Here is a 19,216-nt window from a genome sequence, read left to right on the forward strand (position 1 = left end):
GCATACTTCATACACATTTAATTATGGATCCTAAATAAAAATGACTAACTGAATCAATTAATTTGGATAAGCAAAAACTGGTTGTCCAAGATGTCATGCTTGAAGCCTAAATAACAAAAATGTGAAATAATTATATATATATAATTATTATTAGTGCGGCACGGTGGCTCAGTGGTTCAAATCCCGGCTGGGTCATTTGCATGTACTCCCCGTGTTTGAGTGAGTTTCTTCTGGGTGCTCTGGTTTCCCCCACAGTCCAAAGACATGCGGGTATAGGTGAATTGAATAAACTAAACAGGCCGTAGTGTATGTGTGTGAATGAGTGTGTATGGATGTTTCCCAGTACTGGGTTGCAGCTGGAAGGGCATCTGCTGTGTAAAACATATGCTGGATAAGTTGGCAGTACATTCCGCTGTGGCAACCCTTGATGAATAAAGGGACTAAGCCAAAGGAAAATTAATAAATAGTTATTATCATTATTAATAACATTAAATTCAACATTTACAAACCTTTTTACGATCAGCTTCTAGAGACACACGATAAGCTTCATCCTGTTCTCTCTTGACCATTTCTCTGGCTTCACGTTCATCCTTAAAAAAAGAAGACATGGTTAAAAAACTAATCTTCAGCTTGTTTTGGGTCTTAAACATTTTTAATTTCTGGTGAAAAAAAGAATAACAATATTCATATTTTTTACATGATTATATCCAAAATCTGAGACAATATATTGAAGATTAAATATCTAAAACAAAATCAAATGAACATGAATGTATGTAGATACATTCAAGACAAAGCTAATAATAATCAAATTAAATGAATACACTCCAAAAAGTGATTAGTAACTTAAAGTCTTAAAAGCAACAAGTAGACTTTACAAAATAATGTACAGTTGCAATCAAAATTATTAAACACCCTTTGAGTTTTTTTCTTTTTTAAATGTTTCCAAAATGATGCACAGTATGGCTGATAATATTTTTTTCTTCTGGAGAAAGTCTTATTTATTTTATTTCTGCTAGAATAAAAGCAGTTTTTATTTTTTAACAATTTAATTAAATTCAATTTTATTTATTTTATAAACATTTAAGGTCATAATTATTAGCACCTTTAAGCTATTTTTTTCAATAGTCTGCAGAACAAACAATCGTTATACAATAACTTGACAAATTACTCTAACCTGCCTAGTTAACCTAATTGACCTCATTAAGCCTTTAAATGTCACTTTATGCTGTATAGAAGTGTCCTGAAAAATATCTAGTCAAATATTATTTACTGTCATCATGACAAAGATAAAATAAATCAGCTATTAGAAATGAGTTATTAAAACTATCATAATTAGAAATGTGTTGAAAAAATCTTCTCTGCGTTAAACAGTAATTGAGGAAAAAATAAACAGGGGGCGAATAATTCAGGGGGGGTTAATGATTCTGATTGCAACTGTAAGTAAACCCAATGTAATTTGAAAGAGGACTTCTTTTTTATAATTATGCAAATTGTACTAATTTAAAAAAAATATATAAAACTAATGACTTTACTAAAATACACCTTTATTATATTAGTTTTTTCCAGCTTTTCTGTATCTAACAAAATGATATACAGTAAAATAAATCTGCTCTTACAGACGCCAGTGTATCTTCTAAATTCCATACAGGCTATAATTATAGATTTTATAGACCTAATGAAGCACCAAATATGTAATATTGTAATAATTACAGTAATTATTTGAAAACAGACGTGCAAAGACAGTCTGACACTGTAAAAAGGATTAGTTGATTTTAAAAGAGTGAGCACAATTAGCATAATTATAAAAATGAAGCCAACTTAAGTTACAAAGTTAAAATGGGTTTACTTGCATAGTTTTTGTAAAGGTAAATTGTTGCTTTTAAGGCAATTGGTTTACTCGCTTTAAGTAACTAATCACTTTTTAGTGTAGTAAAGTAAATAAATCCCAAGAAAAAAAAGTAGCTTAAAGAGGCTAATAATTTTGACCTTAAAATGTTAAAAAAAAATTAAAAACTGCTTTTATTCTAGCCAAAATAAAACAAATAAGACTTTCTCCAGAAGAAAAAAATATATTATCAGACATACTGTGAAAATGTTTTTGCTCTAGTAAAAATCATTTGGGAAATATTTGTATTATTAACATCTGAATACCAGATAACAAACAAAACCATGTCCATCCAGACAAACAACCCCACTGGATGTTTGACGTATGAGATGGTTCCTTGTCATTGTCAGCAGTAATGGCCACATACTGAATCCTATTGTTTTGTCAGACACACTAACTAGGGACGACTGAAAGAGTATCTTATAGAATTGAATGTGTGGAGTTCCTCTACATACAATGGACTGGCTCTTTTATTCTTGTGAGTGTGTATGTGTGTGTGTGTGTGTGTGTGTGTGTGTGTGTGTGTGTGTGTGTGTGTGTGTGTATCCTGTTTGTTAAGACCCAGCTGCAGGTCTACCTGCTGAGACTGACGACTGTGAATAACTACTGTTGCTTTTGTGCAGTCAGGCTCGTGCGATTGTCTGTGGCCCCTTTAAAGACTAAGGGTCTTTTCTCCTGACTGGACTTTGTGTGGAAATGTGAAAGAGTTGTGACTACATAGAGCAGAGGAGAAGAAAAGCAAGGATAGAGGAAAGAAAGGAGAGATGGAGCACAGATGCTGATCAAAGCAGAGATACATCCTTAAATTGTATTCAGACGAGAAGTAAAAAAAAAAAAAAAAAAGAGTGATTGTGGAAACCATGTTGTGGTATAGGAAGAGTTTGTGGGATGATGTGTGTGTGTGTGTGTGTGTGTGTGTGTGTGTGTGTGTCTGTTGGTCAGAACATTGAAACAATTCAGGTGAACAGGATTACAAACCACTGGATCTTTTATCACAGCGCTGTTTGTAAGAACAAATATACACTGACTTCTCCGAACACATTGTGCTTTTGAACAACTGCCTATTCTGTTGCTTGAAAAAAAAGGAAAAACATTTTAAAAGGACTTTCAAAAGCCACTGTTATAATGGAGCAGTTAGTCATGAGAGGCCGTGCTTTGCGGATTTTTCTAGGATAAGTGTGTTGTGATTACAAGATATGTCATAAATTAAATTTAAAAGTTCCCATGACTTACCTATCTCTCCTAGCTTCTCATGCACTGTAAAAAAAATCTTGCTGCCTTAAGCCTGATTTATACTTCTGCGTCAGGTGACCGGCGTAACCCACGGCGCAGGCAACGCGCGTGGTTGTGCATTTATACTTCTGCGCGCTGTCTCTGTTGGTCTGCATTAACACTTCCGAAACGCTAGTTGGCAGTGAGGTGTAAATGTTTCTCTGTGTCGAGTTTCTTCGCTACTTTTTTGCTTTTCCTGAACACTTCCGGGATGTACAAGTGGCTCAAACTCGCTCATTTTGAGGCAGGAACCGGTGGACGTGCAACAACTTTAACTATGAGGTAAACACAAAACAAAACTTTCCATCCGGAGCTCCTTCACGGTACTCCACACTTGTAAACAATCGCTCGCGCGGCGTCGCGCCATTCGCGCGGCTCTCGGTCCCGCCCAGACTCATCAGTGCAACTAAGCCGACAAATCAAAGAGCTTACGCTACGCGTCGTTGCGACGTGTAGTTACATTTTTTGAGAGGTGCACGTCAGTGACTGCGATGGCCACGGCGAAGGGCTATGCGTCAGCGCCGTAGCATACGCCGGTGTTTGACACAGAAGTATAAATCAGCCTTTAAGTGTATTTTGTTGAACCAATGACCTTTTCTAGTGATCTCAACTTACATCAATCAAACTACGATATTAAGTTCAACTGTGTATAACTTAAAGAACCCGATTAACTTACTAAAATGTTACAGCAACATAAAAAATTTTGTTGTCAAGACTTTAGGTCATTACATTTTTTACAGTATGTGTTACTCTGCCTTATTATAAAAGAATTTTCTGCTCAAGAAATCTGGCATTTATTTTTTAAATTTAAATAAAAAACAAATCTTCAAATTATAAAACAACTAAATTAAACAAAACAACAACAATAACAATAACAACAATAAAACACAAAAATAAAATAAAAACTAAAAACAAAGCTAAACAGAGAGCCAAACTAAATCATACAAAAGTCAACAAACCAAAAAAGAAAACCAAGTAAAATTAAAGCTGCAAGCAGCGATGAAAGGGACCTCACACCCAAGCTCACCGTGGCCCGGTCTGGTATATATAAAAAAAAAAAAACAACTGAGAAAATAACTGATTTATGCCAAAATTCCTTCTGTCAGCAGGTGGCGCTATGACAGTGATTCAATATTAGCATAGAGATGGCTTCAAGAGAGAATTTTCAGGCAGATCGAACATTGTGTGGATGAGAAGTACTTCCTCCCTATTGCGAAAGGCTAAATTTTGTTAGTCCGCCACAGACATGCTCTTCAAAGAAAACTCTAGATCTTCGTAATTTAACATAACAAAGGCCTTTGGATTCGCTAATAGCATTTGGTTTTGATCAGATAATATTTCTGGGAAGTGTTTGTAATAATGTAATACATGATATTTCCTGTTGCCAGCAGGTGGTGCTATGACCGTAACTGGATATTTGCATGTAAACAAGTTCAGGTCAGGACTGTTACCAAACATGTGTATTTTGAGGTAGAACAGACAATGCACATCTAAGTTATAACAATCAGACTTCAGATTTTGCTGCAACTTTTTTGTTGGTACGGGCATGTTTAATGTGTGTGCCAATTTCCGTATGTGTGCTTGGGGGCCACTTTTTCAAAAGTACATAGGTGGCGATGTCGAGCCATTTTGCCACACCCACTTCCGAAACTTTTAACAAGCATAAATTTTTACCATTTCTGATTAGTGGTGGGCAAAGCGTGATTAGTGTTGGGCAAATGTGTCGAAGCTTCAAAACGTTTCAAAAACTCACTCTACCCACCAAGTCGTATTTTTTTTTTGTATTGCTGTGGAACAGTTTCAGCAAAATAACAGTTAAACAAATTAAGGTATTAAACCCCACGTTGTAGAGTTGAAGTTTCAAGAGATTTAGTGGAGCAGTAAGAGTTCCTGACTAGCATACAGAGATAATGGGCTTGAACCAGGCTGATGCAGCTATTAGGTTTGAACATCTATGTTCTGTTTTATAGAACATTATATGCTCTGTTCTTGTCCCGTGTTTTGTTTTAACACTGATCTGACATCCGAATGAACACTTTGTGAATAAATATGCCTTGTTTTGGTCATAGAACAAAGTTGTTGCTGGACCAGATACGGTTGCAGCTGGAATTTAACGATAACTATTTATATTATTCATTAATCTTCTTATTTATTGTATTTTATTAAAATCTACCCCAACCCGAAACCCAACTATAAGAGTATTGTCAAATTATTAATTATTGTTATACAGTGTTACAAAAATGATGCTATATTGATGACGTTTCCGCAGCTGTATCCTATCTAGACTACACCATAAAACAGTAACATTATTAAAATACATAAAAACATCATTTCAGAGTATTTGTACAAGTCTAGATTCAAATCCAAAAGCCATTTGCAGCACAGTAACAATGTGCACACGCAGGGTCCACAAGGATATATGAGACAGAGTTATATTCTGACCCTTTCAGTGAAATGCAGATTCGCCAGATCTCGAAATGCTTCTGAATTATGGATGCTTTGAATCACTTTAGTCATGTAACCAGGTGTTTCGAAACACTTTAGTTACTTGACCTGTGTGTTTTGAATGATCTAAGTCATGTGACCTGGGTGTTTCGGATCATGCTTCCTGTAGTGCTTTGAAACTCTGTTGCTTCAGGATCTCGACACTGTGTCGAAACGTCAGTTTTGCTTCAGCCATCACTACTTCTTATGTGTGTGCACAGTTTTGTGAGTTTTCAAGTCTGTTTAGACCTTCAAAAATGCGATTCATTCTAGAGAACAAGAAAAATAAACTGAGCAATTCCAATAGGGCCTTCTTACAACCGCTGCTCGGTCCTTTATATAAAAAAAACTAAACTAAAGTAACAACACAAAGCCAAACTCAAATCAAAATGAACTCCAAAACAAAACCAAGACAGAAAAAAACAATAATAATAATTGACCAAAAAAAGAAAAAACTATTGAGTTGTGGGTGTAGTGACTTATATAGTTAATTCTATAGTTATTTTTACATTGAATAACAATGGTTAGATTTTTTAAATGATTTTTTTCTAATGATTAAGTAGACCAATTTAATTATAAAACTACAATTGGATATATCTACTTGGTCAAAAAAAAAAGTCTACTAATGAAACATGCAAACACTCTCATGTTTGTTTCTTTCAGTTCCACTCCACATACAGTGAGTCAGTGCTGAGACCTGTAAAGAAGCTGACGGAGCAAGCGGATAACCATTTTACCCCTGACTGCACAACTCCAGGTCATGTCACTTACACACACAGGAATGCTGGTGTGATCTTGGTGGATGAGTGTGTGCTGTCTGGGTTTGTCTACAGATTCAGACAGTGTATGTATAAGGTGTACGTCTGTCCAGGCAGACAGACACACACATACAGGTCACTATGAGTCACCTGACTATACAGGGTAGTGATGACACTCACACACACAGGGACATTTCAGCTAAGGACTTTAAAGGGCAAACCTAAACTACCTCAAATGGCAGGCTGTTAGTGGTGGCACAACAACAAATGCTTTCAAACACTCCCGGTCATTTCCAAGGTGGCTCACTCATTTGTAAACAAACAAAAGGTTAACAAGAGATTTCCAGAACAGCAAGCATGATTTGAAATGCACCATGGTCACTAGCAGAAGAATGAGTAACACTTTGTTTAACGAACTCAATTAAAGGGCACTAGTTTACCCCTTTATTAAGATGTAATATTAATATTATGGTTCTTCTGAGTGTGCCAGTTTAGGTTCAGTTCAAATCACAATTCAGATTTTTTTTTTATTATAATGTTTTAAAAAGTGTTATTTTGGGGGCGTGTACACAGCTTACTGTTTTAGGGGTGTGTTGCTTCACATAAAAATTAGTTTTAAATTCCCCCCCAACGTAACAAGAGGGCAGAGCCAAGAGCTCCCCTGCTCTGTGTTTGGCAACAGACAGGCAGACAGAGAGAAACAACATAAGTGAGAGGACCAGCATTCAGCCATACATGTACGACTCAGACACAGACCAAGCAGAGAGTACAAAATCATTTTTGTCTTTGTATAGTTTTACAGCCAACTGTGTGCTAGTTTACAGTTCTGAGCTTGTACACCGGGACTAATAACCACACACACTGATTTAACTTTGACTGAGGCACCAAATGACCCTCTTAGAGCCGCGACACGGCACGTCAGACAAGCACATTCGCATGTCATTTAAAATGAAACTATTCAGATGGCGCTCTGTGGTGCGGCAGAATTATGAAGTGTCCTGAATCGTGACTGGGTGCCGCGGACAGCCGCTGACTTGAAGCACCGGTGTGTGTACGCTGATAGAAACCTATGTTTAGAATTTTAAAATTCATGGCGTGATGCTGCGCGTCACCGAGCAGCGCTTCTGGTGTGCGACCTGCAGGCAAGTTCGTTATTTTATTTCCAGTGGAGAGACTCTCGCATGAGGCAACTCGCTCGCACTTTCGAGCAGCACCTAGTTAAGATCACAGGGAGCTTCTGTGACCGCAAGAAATACAAACGGCTGAAGTTAAAGGTAGACGCAATAAAAAGTACACAAAAGTACACCTACCTACAAACTAAGTTACAAACAATAATTCTGATTAGAGCGATCATGTGATGAATGTTGATCTTGTGTTGAGCCTAATGAGCATGAGCATCTAAAAATAGAGCAAGGGTGTTCCTTTAGTGATATCGCTTTGACTCACACGCTGAAAATGGCGGACGTGAAACAACAAACTGAGGATATGGTGACGCGTGCCTGTCAATCAGTATTGGTGGGCGGGGGGACCACACTCCTACGTCAAGTTGTGGTCGATCTATAAACCACTCCAGTTGGTCCACCATTTTTATGTTGTTAAATTGAAAAAAAAAAAAAAAAAAAAAAAAAAAAAAAAAAAAAAAAAAAACTGAGTGAGTTTATATTACCCTAATATGATGGTCTATACACTATACCCACACATATGTCTGTCCAAACAACTTGAAAAGTAGATTTTTTACCATAGGTGCCCTTTAAAGTATATTTTGCTGGTTTCATCAACTCAATTTTAAGACTTTTTAAGACCCTTTTAAGACCCTTATGAATACGATCTTATACTTATAGGGGGCTAAACACTAAGGATGTTTGCTAATGGCCAATTTGGATCAATGGAACTGGAAAAAAATCTAATGTAGTTATACATTCAAAGCCCTACATTTAAATTATGGATGGAATTCATGATTGAGAATGTGTCATATGAAAAAAATGTTAGCCAAAATGAATGGCGATCATGAGGAAGTTCTTTCACTTAAACTATGATCGTGTCCACCCTGTCATGCTATATAGTATTATCTTTATGCATTTGGTTCTGTTTTCCTTTTTTTTTCCAAATTTCTTAATTTTCTAAACTGTGGAGAATTGATATTTTTGTATGGTAATACAATAATACTGTATGTTATATTAAGAGGAAATCAATAAAAACTTTATTAAAAAAAGAAAGAAAATAAAAACATAGATGTTTTATAAAAGAGTCATACAAGAGATTCTTTATTACTTGGCAACCTTTTCTTCATTTTGTGGAGAAGACTCCTAAAGAATTGTGCTGAATGTGCAAAGTTTTTATTTTTTGTATTATTTCATTTCTTTCTTTAAAGTCTGACTGATGTATGAGATTTGTTTGGTTGATTACTCTCATAGAGTTTTGTTCTGCTATGTTTAAAAAAATAAAGAAAAAAGGAAAAACTTTTATAGTAAGTTTCATCTTATGACACTACAAATAGTGTTGTGCAAATATAAATTTTTTTTAAAGTGAAGTAAACTTTGACTTCAGTCAATTTCCCATGTGCAAGAGGTAGAGAATAATGAACACCATTAGGGAACATGTTGATCTGAACATCTTCCTTCTTGATGCTCTCTTTTAACGAGCTGGTTATTTAGATCAGGTGTGTTAAACAAGTGAATGAAAATGAATGAATGATTAATAGAAAAGAATAAACAGACTTTTATTTTATAAAGGTCGGATATGTACAATTGGATTTTTTAATTAAAAAAAAAGTTTTATTTCATTTCATTCATTCATTCATTCATTTTCTTGTAGGCTTAGTTCCCTTATTATTCCAGGGTCGCCAAAGCGGAATGAACCGCCAACTTATCCAGCACGTTTTTACGCAACGGATGCCCTGCCAGCCACAACCCATCTCTGGGAAACATCCACACACATACACACACATTCACACACACACACACACTCATACACTACGGACAATTTAGCCTATACCCAATTCACCTGTACCGCATGTCTTTTGACTGTGGGGAAAACAGATCACCTGGAGGAAACCCATGCGAACGCAGGGAGAACATGCAAACTCCAAACAGAAACGCCAACTGAGCCGAGGTTTGAACCAGCGACCAAGCAACCTTCTTGCTGTGAGGCGCAAGCACTACCTACTGCGCCACTGCGTCGCCCCATTTCTTTTCAAATTAAAAAATTGCATTTATTCATTCATTCATTCTCCTTCGATTTAGTGCCTTATTTATCAGGGGTCGCCACAATGGAATGAACCACCAACTATTCTGGCATATGTTTTAAGCAGCGGATGCCCTTTCAGCTGCAACTCAGTACTGGGAAACACCCATACACTCTCGCATTCACACACCACTCATACACTATGGCCAAATTAGTTCATCTAATTCACCTATAGCGCATGTCTTTGTACTATGTGGGGGAAACTGGAGCACCTGGAGGAAACTCACAACAACACAGGGAGAACATGCAAACTCCACACAGAAATGTCAACTGGCTCAGCCAGGGCAACTTTCTAGCCATGAGGTGACAGTGCTAACCCAGCAACCGTGCCACCCAGAATTCTTTTAAATAAGCTACAAAACAAACTTTTTTTGTCCAATGACTTGCCTAATTAACATAATTAACATAATTAAGGCTTTAAATTGCAATTTAAGTTGAATACTAGTATCTTGCTAAATAAATAGTAAGATATTATGTATTGTCATCATGGAAAAAAAACAAAAATTGTGCAATTAAAATGAAAAGACCTGTTCTTTATTAAAATAAAATCTTTAAAAAAAACTGTCAATGACATTTTTAATAATAAGATAAAAGTGTTTACATGAGTTGCTATTTGAATGTTTCTTTTGTGATCCTGTTTTACATGTCATAGCACATAATTTAATTAACGTCTTTGCCTCACCACGCTATCCACATTTCCTCCGGAGTTTCATGTAATTTTGGGTGTTTCATTTTTAATTTGTCGACTTTATCTGCAGTTTGGTACTTTCACTTTCATTCAGGAACATTTCATGCATGCCCCCCATGACAAATGAGATATTGGATGTGACAATGAACTGCTGGATGAGTGATGTAATGGAACCACATGCCGAATGGAAGAAAAAAAACTTCCACATTTCACCGTGTGTGTCTGGGGTTCTTCACTGACTCGTTAGGTGCAAAGAATAGTGTCGAACAGCCGTGTATGGAATATCCTGTCGCAAAATGCGGCGAAAAGTCCTACACAACGATAACAGTTTGTTTAAGGTGTTTGCGTGTCTGTACCGCACTTTAATACTGTGACTAAAATCGGCATACTCCACATGTCTTAATTCCATTTCTGTTTAGTTCGATTATGAACTTAATCTGATTAAATTACTCAAAACTCGCTGTTTACATGGTCGACTCTTAATCAGAGTACTGTCTTAATTGTATTAAAATTGAATTATTGGTGTCTATGTAAACGTTATCAATGATAGTTTACATATAAAACCTGTTTTACTCAAACACATTAAAATAAAAAGTCCAATAAATCAGTTTGTAAATTAACTGTGACTCACAAAACATGTTGTCAAATGCACCTACAGTAAAGGACTCTTGCTAGACCAAAGCTAGACCAAAAAGCAGTTGAGTAGTTTGAAATCTAATTTAATGTAAAATCTAATTAATCATAAAAACTTTGAGAGTAAAATGAAATGTGTAAAACTAAAGAACAATTTTTCAGTGAACAACAAATGAATGAAAAACCCTGTCGCCTCCCCTCACAGCTAAAAGCCAAATGTGTGAACTACAGAAAGTGCAAAATATCTCCTCTGCATTTCCTCTGGCATAACATCGGCTGCCTATTTGTGTCCATTCACATCGCATTTCCTTCACAGCCAAACAGATTACAGCCATTAATTGCCATGAGGAGCAAACCGTCAAGCAGCTTCCAGCAGAAATCCATCAATGTGTCAAAATTATTCAAGCGCTCTGAACGAAGGAAGCAGAAATTGCACCGCCTAATGGATCTAATGGAACAGATACAAAATCGAAAATAACGTTTTTAACGGAAATTATTCCCGAGCCAGAAAAACAACCCACTCGAGCTAGGAGCTAAACACATTGAGTTTAGCCGGTAGCCGTTCTCACACTGAGACAATGGCAAGAATTAATCGCAGTTATGACATAGCATAAATATTTTCTGTTGCTTTTTGTGACTGATAATCATTTAAAGCATGTCACGCAGGGGTGCGAACAGAACAGAGAATGCTGGGACGAGGCAAGAAATGTCACAACTTATCAAATCATTGAGTGAATGCGCCTCAGGGGGACAGTAACCTGTGTTTGCTGTCTGAATATTTCCCACCACAGAAAAAAATCATTAACACACACAGGTGAGGACAGACAACTAATTAGCAGAACTCATAGCAAGCGTGGACAGACCTGTCATGAGAATGTGGCATGTCAAAAAAAAACATTAACAGTGTTTTTAATTAGGCAGAAAGGTAATGTTGCCTTGGAAGTCGCTCCAATATTAAAAATAACCTCCTCAATGTCTTGCCAATTCATTTAGAGGGAAAGTTAATCTAAAAATAAAAATTATGTCATTATTTGTTCACTTTTTCCAAACCTGTCTGAGTTACATTCTTCTTTTAAACACAAAGGAAGACATTTTGAAGAATCCTGGAAACCTGTAAGCATTGACTGCCATAATATTTGTTTTTCCTACTATGGAAGTCAATGGTTACAGGTTTTTAGCTTTCTTTAAACATCTTCCTTTGTGTTCAACAGAAGAAATAAACTCATAAACGTTTAAAACCACTTGAGTTTGAGTAAATAGTGAGTACATTTTTATTTTTTGGTGAGCTATCCCTTTTAAAAAAAGAGAACATATTTTTGTTTTATCTCTTTGTTTGCAGACTAGCATTGATTTAAACAATCGCAAGCCACATGCAGACATGACACGTTGAATTCACATCCTGCCAGCTTTGTGTCGACTTCATAAGTGCAGGCCACCGCAAGCTTACGTTACACAGCCGAATTGTGCTTTCGCTTCCACAGTTTGTCTGAATCCCAGACAAACACAGACACGGGCGGAGTGTCTATTCTTAACCCTGTGTGAGGGGCGATTCGTATGAGTCAGACAATGAGTGGTCATTTGTCCCAACATGCCCCTTTTTGTGACTCTATATATGACTTTGAATCAGCCTAATAAAAAGCCACCTCTCTGTGCTCATCAGTGACTGCCATAGTGCATTACAAGATATGTGATATTATCAGATTTTCATTAGTAGTAGTATTTGTCAAAATAGATCACAAGATTGACTACATTGATCAACACACCAGAGACTTTTTATAAATATATATCTTTAAACACTCCATATTTCTGAGAAAACATTTTATATTTCTGAGTGTGCTTCACGCAGGTTAATGGGCTTGACAAACTGCCTGTAAGAAAACAACCTTTACCTCTCTAAGCTACGTGACAAAAGTATTGTCGCCTATCCAAGTTTTAGGAACAACAAATAATAACTTGACTTCTAGTTGATCATTTGGTATCAGAAGTGGCTTATATGAAAGGCAAAGGCCTCTAGATTACACTTATTTTACCAAAATAAAATAAGATCATACCTTGGTTTTTAATTAGGACAGTAAAGTCCCCCTGTGCTTATACAAAGGTTTTGTTACTTAAAAGAAGTAATGTACCGTATAGAATATAAAGTCATGCTAACGTGGAAAAAGAATGAATATTGTGTATGACTTCCATGAGCATGGACAACTGCATTCTTACATCTCTGCAATGACTAAGTTATAAATAAAGTCATCTGGAATGGCAAAGAAAGCGTTCTTGCAGGACTCCCAGAGTTAATCAAGATTCTTTGGACTCATTTTTAATGGCTTCTCCTCCATCTTACCCCAGACATGTTCAATAATGTTCATGTCTGGTGACTGGGCTGGCCAATCCTGGAGCACCTTGACCTTCTTTGCCTGCAGAAACTTTGATGTGGAGGCTGAAGTATGAGAAGGAGTGCTGTCTTGCCAAAGAATTTGCCATCTCCTGTAGTTTGTAATGTAATGGGCAGCACAAATGTCTTGATACCTCAGGCTGTTGATGTTGCCATTCACTCTGCAGATCTGTCGCACGCCCCCATAATAAATGTAACCCCAAACTATAATTTTTCCTTTAACAAACTTGACAGATTTTTGTGAGAATCTTGGCTCCATGCAGGTTCCAATAAGGTTTTTGCAGTATTTGTGATGATTGTGATGCAGTTCAACAGATGATTCATCTGAAAAATCTACCTTCTGCAACTTTTCCAAATGATCAAATAGAAGTCAAGTTCTTATTTTTTGCACTTACAACTGGGATCAACAACAAGATTTTTGCCAGGTAGTGCATATGCACTAGACAAATTCTTATAAACACTTCAAAATTCTGAGAAAAAAATGTGCATTTCTGAGTGCTTCATGCAAGTTAACAAGTTTGGCTTGACAAATCACCTGTAAGAAAAAACTCTTTCTCTCTATATGGACCAGACACCTTCTTACAACTAACATAGACTTGTTACAACACACATAGATTGCAATTTTCGGTCCCACTTTATATTAATTGTCCTTAACTACTATGTACTTACATCAAAAAAATAAATACAATGTACTTACTGTGTTTATAATGTATTTGAGAACACTTGTGGTGCTTTTGAGTTGGGATAGAGGTTGGGTTATGGACAGGTTTGGTGGCATGGGTAGGTTTAAGGGTGGGTTAAGGTGTAAGGGATGGTCAACAGTGTATTTACAAATGTAATAACAAAAGTTAATTACAGATGTAATTACATACATGTATTTAATCAAGAATAAGTACACAGTAAATACATGTATTTACACAATAAGTACATTGTAACAAACTATTAGTTTATTAAGGCCACTTAATATAAAGTGGGACCCAATTTTCATTTAACTCACTTTGAATGAAAGCATCTGCTAAATTAATGAATGTAAACTAGGAGATAGTATTAATGAATAGTTTAAGAAATATTGTCAACGAGACCTTAAAACGCTGCCTAGAAAAGATTTGATAATGGGATTCTGAAGATTTTTTTTAATATAAAAAGAAGCCATGAGATTCAGTCATTTTATTATAATATGTTGTGCACAGGCCTTGTCCCAGTGAATATGTGTTTAACTGTATATGCAAAAACTTTGTATGGAATATTTTGTATCGTACATTTGGGAGAGTAAAACTACTACTTTTTTCAAGCTGGGTTTTTAGAGTGGATAAATCTAAAAACGACACCCTTGGAGTTTCATGTGAACAGCCAATGTGTATATTTTGTTACATTATGATGTCACCAGCTCACGTCTCGAAAACAATAATCGTGGACTACATAACGTGTTCATAACAGATTGTTTTAGACACAATGTTTTATGTCTGCTACAAAAGCTTTTTGTGTATCTTTGTGGGAGAATTGCAGTGCTACATATTGGTGTGACATGAAAAATACATCATTTTTAGTTGGCTTCAGTGGTTTCGATTAAATGCAGATATTTTTTTTTTTAAAGATAAAAAGATTGGATAGGGAAAGCTCTGGCTTTGTTTGAATTTAGCCTGTATGTCTATTTGGAGTTCTCTTACCTCATCTTTGATGTCTTCTTGTTGCTGTGCAGTGAATATCTCCATGGCTCCCATAAGTCTCATCATAAGCTCGTCCACTGTTGTGTTGCCTTAATCATACAATCAAAAAATATACAAAAATCAGATTTTAGTTCACTTATTACGTTGCACTATTTTCACAGCATCATTCACAACTAAATCATAATACGAGATATACAGTGTCAGACTATGAATTAATAACACCAAGTAATGCTAAAAATACATTCGAAGAGCTCAGATGCAAATAGATGTAATAGTGTTGTCAAAAATGTTCTTCTAAAATAAGCATTTTTCTCAGCCTCCAATGTTTATATTCAGTATTGTCACTTTAAAGGCAATGAAAGGAACCTATTTTTCACCATAGACATGGAACTACTGAACCTAAACTGTAAATATATATGCAAATGAGCAGTTTTCTGCATTTTGTTAGTGTTTTTAATTATTTTCCCAGTTTTAATTGCGTTATGGGACTGTAAACTTTCTACCAAAAAATTTTAACCATGAAAAGTTAGGAAATGTGACTTTTTTTTTTTTTTTTTTTTTACATTTTTAATAGTTTAAAGGTATATATTGTCTGGGTTAACGTTGTTTACTATAGTACAAAAGCCTTGTAATTAGCTGACAGTACATGTTCTGTTATTTCACAGACTTATTTTTCTACATATAATTCCTTACACATTATATTACTTTAAACAACTAAAAATTAAAACTAAAAGTCACTTTGTTAAACTGTAGAGTTAAATTTTCAACATCAAAAGTCAACAGAGCAGAGATCAAGGTCCCATAATGCACTTCACAACAGTAAATAAACAGAATACACTTGTGAATCACAAAATACAACAACAATTTAGTTATAAACAGTTTTAAGTTATAAACTTTGATCAATTTGTTCTTTCATAGATTACACGGCTAAGAGCCTAATTGAAATCTATAAAGCTGTTCAAATTTAACTCGATTAAGTATATTTTATCTGTAGTTCATTAACATATTGAATTTACCTTGAATGACATTTAAAACTTCATTTGATGTCCGTTTGCCCATGACTATTAAAAGTAATGGGAACTGGTCAGTCTTGTATGTCCGAATGGTCTGTGCAACAACGCTGCCAAAGTGCCTTGTACACATCGTGAGTAGTCTAAAAAGAGAAAGACAGAGAAAGACTTTTTAATATGTACTATTTCTCAAAACATATCACTTTACGAAACAATTTAACAAAAAACAATTCACAGAAGCAAATAAATGGACAAAACTCAGCATGCTAAGCACTAAGCTTCACTAAGCATGGCCCACTATATAATTGTTACTGCTGCTCTAAAATTTGTTCTTTTAAAATGTCATATTCTTCTTTTAAAAACAATATTTTTTCCTCCATTGAACACAATATATTTGATTTTAAGAAAACATTTAAAATATTTTGGAACAGTAAACATGTCGGGCTAAATAATTAAAATAATTATTTATAAAAAAAAATCATTGACTTCTGCTATTCACATAAGTTTCAAAAACACAGCTTTCTTTATTTAAAAGGTGTCTTTGAGTATTTTTTGTTTCATTGGATATAAAATAAAGTAAGCCACTGCACTGTTCATGTCTATTGCATGCTTGGATGTTGGTGCATGTTGTTTAGATGTTTCTTGAATAGTGATTAGCCTGATGGATAGTGTTGCCCTAAAAAAACTAAATAAAATCATAAAAGTAGTGAAAAAAACTGGCATCACTGACTCATATGTTTTGGAGCAGCCCAAAATGATCATCTTACTGGGAAAATATTTTTTTAACATTCTCAAGAACATGTCAAAAGCTGATAGATCTAGATCACCTTATTGCACTTCTAGGTATTACTGATTTGGAGCTAAAACAGTTCAATACAGTACACAATGTCAATCCATTTGTCATTCTACTAGCATGAAGGTTAATATTATTTAACTGGAAACAGAAAGCGGCTCCAACATATATAAATCTAATAAGGGATGTAGTTAACATTTGGAACTAGAAAAAAAAAAATCAAGATTCTCCCTAAAAAAGAAAACAGGCAAATTCTATCAAATATGGCAACCTTTTATGAATTATTTTAAAGACATAAACTCTGCAGGAAATATTTAAATTGGAGAGGATTAGACAAAATTTTGATTAAAACTAAAGGTATTTTGTTTTATTTTTTGCATTTATTTTATTCCTATTATTTACTTTTATTTTGTATTTTATTCTTCTTATTATTGTATTTATCTATTATTATTTCACATCTGTATGTATTGTTTGTATATCTTATGCTTTTTTGTCTATTGTTGGTTGAATGTTTGTTGGACCAAATTTGTAAAGTCTTTGTGTTTGAATGTTTAAAAAACAATAAAGTATTTAAAAAAATAGTCCTAAAAACACACATAAAAAAACTTACATATACAGTAGGAATAGTATAATAGAAAATTTTGGAGGTTTTAAAATCTTGACTTTTCCAAACTGTGGTAAACCTTCAAACCGGTTATCATCCAATGCCTAATTTCCACACTAAAGCTTCTCTAACACATCACTTCACTTCAGATAGAAAAAAAGAGATTGATGGATGAATGGATGAATGAATGGATAGATGGATAAATGAATGGATAGATGGATAAATGAATGGATAGATGTAGAGAGAGAGAGAGAGAGAGAGAGAGAGAGAGAGAGAGAGAGAGAGAGAGAGAGAGAGAGAGAGAGAGAGAGAGAGAGAGAGACTGAGTTATTTGAGTGGACAGTGGACAGACAGGCAGTGAAACTTCCCTGAACAATCACTGAGCTTAATAAGAGTACACAGCTCATCATATTAACAGACTTTAAAAGCAATTCTGCCCTCCGCTCCGAGGATGGTCCTTCTCCAAACAACTCCCCTGGTCTGAATTAGTATTCTGCTCTTGCCGCGCCGAATTTGATAGGGCAAAGAGGATTTCTTATTCCATTACAAAGACAGAACTTTAAATTAACGTTTCGCTGAAGGAAAAGGGTAGCAGCCAGATTCAGAGAGCTCGCAGTAAATGTCATAATATTAATGAATTGCTATAGAGCGAATGCAAATATAGATTAGCTTCTCTCTTCTTTTAATAACATGGGCTTTAATAATCCGGAAAGTAAAATAGAGGATGGATGGAACACACTCGAGTGAAGGGGCCATGGCCAGCGTGGGAGGGAGGAAAAGAAAAATTGAAGAATTTTTTTTCCAAATCAAATTTCACCCTATTATCAGAGATGAGTGAGCACTTTATAGATTTGATATATGTTTAAACTGGCATTCATATTAATTAAGAAACTGTATGTAGTATGGGAAATGTATGTAGTGGTCATTCTGAAAACACTGACTGCATACAGTAAAACAATGTACTTTTGATCAATTGGGTTTATCTTGACAATTTCTACAGTTAGATAAGTTATGGATATTCTACACACAAATATGGCTGCACAATACACTTACCGACCACTTTATTAGGTACACCTTACTAGTACCAGGTTTGACCCCTTTTACCTTCAGAACTGCCTTAATCTTTCATGACATAGATTCAACAATGTACAGGAAATATTCCTTAGAGATTTTGCTCCATATTGACATGTTGGCATCACACAGTTGCTGCTCTCCAAGGTGTGCACATCCATAGTGTGAATCTCCCATTCCACCACATCCCAAGGTGCAATATTGAATTGAGGCTGGTGACTGTGGAGGCCATTTGAGTACAGTGTCATGTTTAAGAAACCAGTCTGAGATGACTCGTGCTTTATGACATGGCGCGTTATCCTGGTCGCCATACCTCGGTTGTAACGATGGTTATTTGAGTTACTGTTGCCTTCCTATCAGTTGGAACCAGTCTGGCCATTCTCCTCTGACATCAACAGGCCATTTGCGCCCAAAGAACTGCCGTTCACTAGATATTTTCTCTTTTTCGGACCATTCTCTGTAAACTCTAAAGATGGTTGTGAATGAAAATCCCAGTAGATCAGCATTTTCTGAAATACTCGACCAGACCGTCTGGCACCAACAACCATGCCACGTTCAAAGTCACTTAAATCACCTTTTTTTTCCCTATTCTGATGCTCGGTTTGAACTGCAACTAATTGTCTTGACCATGTCTACATGCCAAAATGCATTGCGTTGCTGCCATGTGATGATTGAGCAGATGGACAGTTTCATTTCGCAATTGTTTTTAAGACTTGTGACTG

General features: G+C 35.5%; 1 protein-coding gene across 3 annotated transcripts in view; it reads right to left on the minus strand.

The window, feature by feature from the left end:
• faf1 (Fas (TNFRSF6) associated factor 1) overlaps nucleotides 1–19,216 on the minus strand; it is a 134,446-nt gene that overhangs the window by 25,338 nt on the left and 89,892 nt on the right. For 2 of the 3 annotated variants that reach the window (XM_021478230.3, NM_212973.2), the window contains 3 exon segments: nucleotides 16,033–16,169; nucleotides 15,017–15,105; nucleotides 510–590 (listed from right to left, as the gene is read on the minus strand). In XM_021478230.3, the coding sequence (XP_021333905.1) occupies nucleotides 510–590; nucleotides 15,017–15,105; nucleotides 16,033–16,169 (307 nt within the window). 3 annotated transcript variants of the gene reach the window in all.

This window comes from Danio rerio, chromosome 8 (genome assembly GCF_049306965.1).
Source record: "Danio rerio strain Tuebingen ecotype United States chromosome 8, GRCz12tu, whole genome shotgun sequence".
In the NCBI taxonomy this organism is placed as follows: Eukaryota; Metazoa; Chordata; class Actinopteri; order Cypriniformes; family Danionidae; genus Danio; species Danio rerio.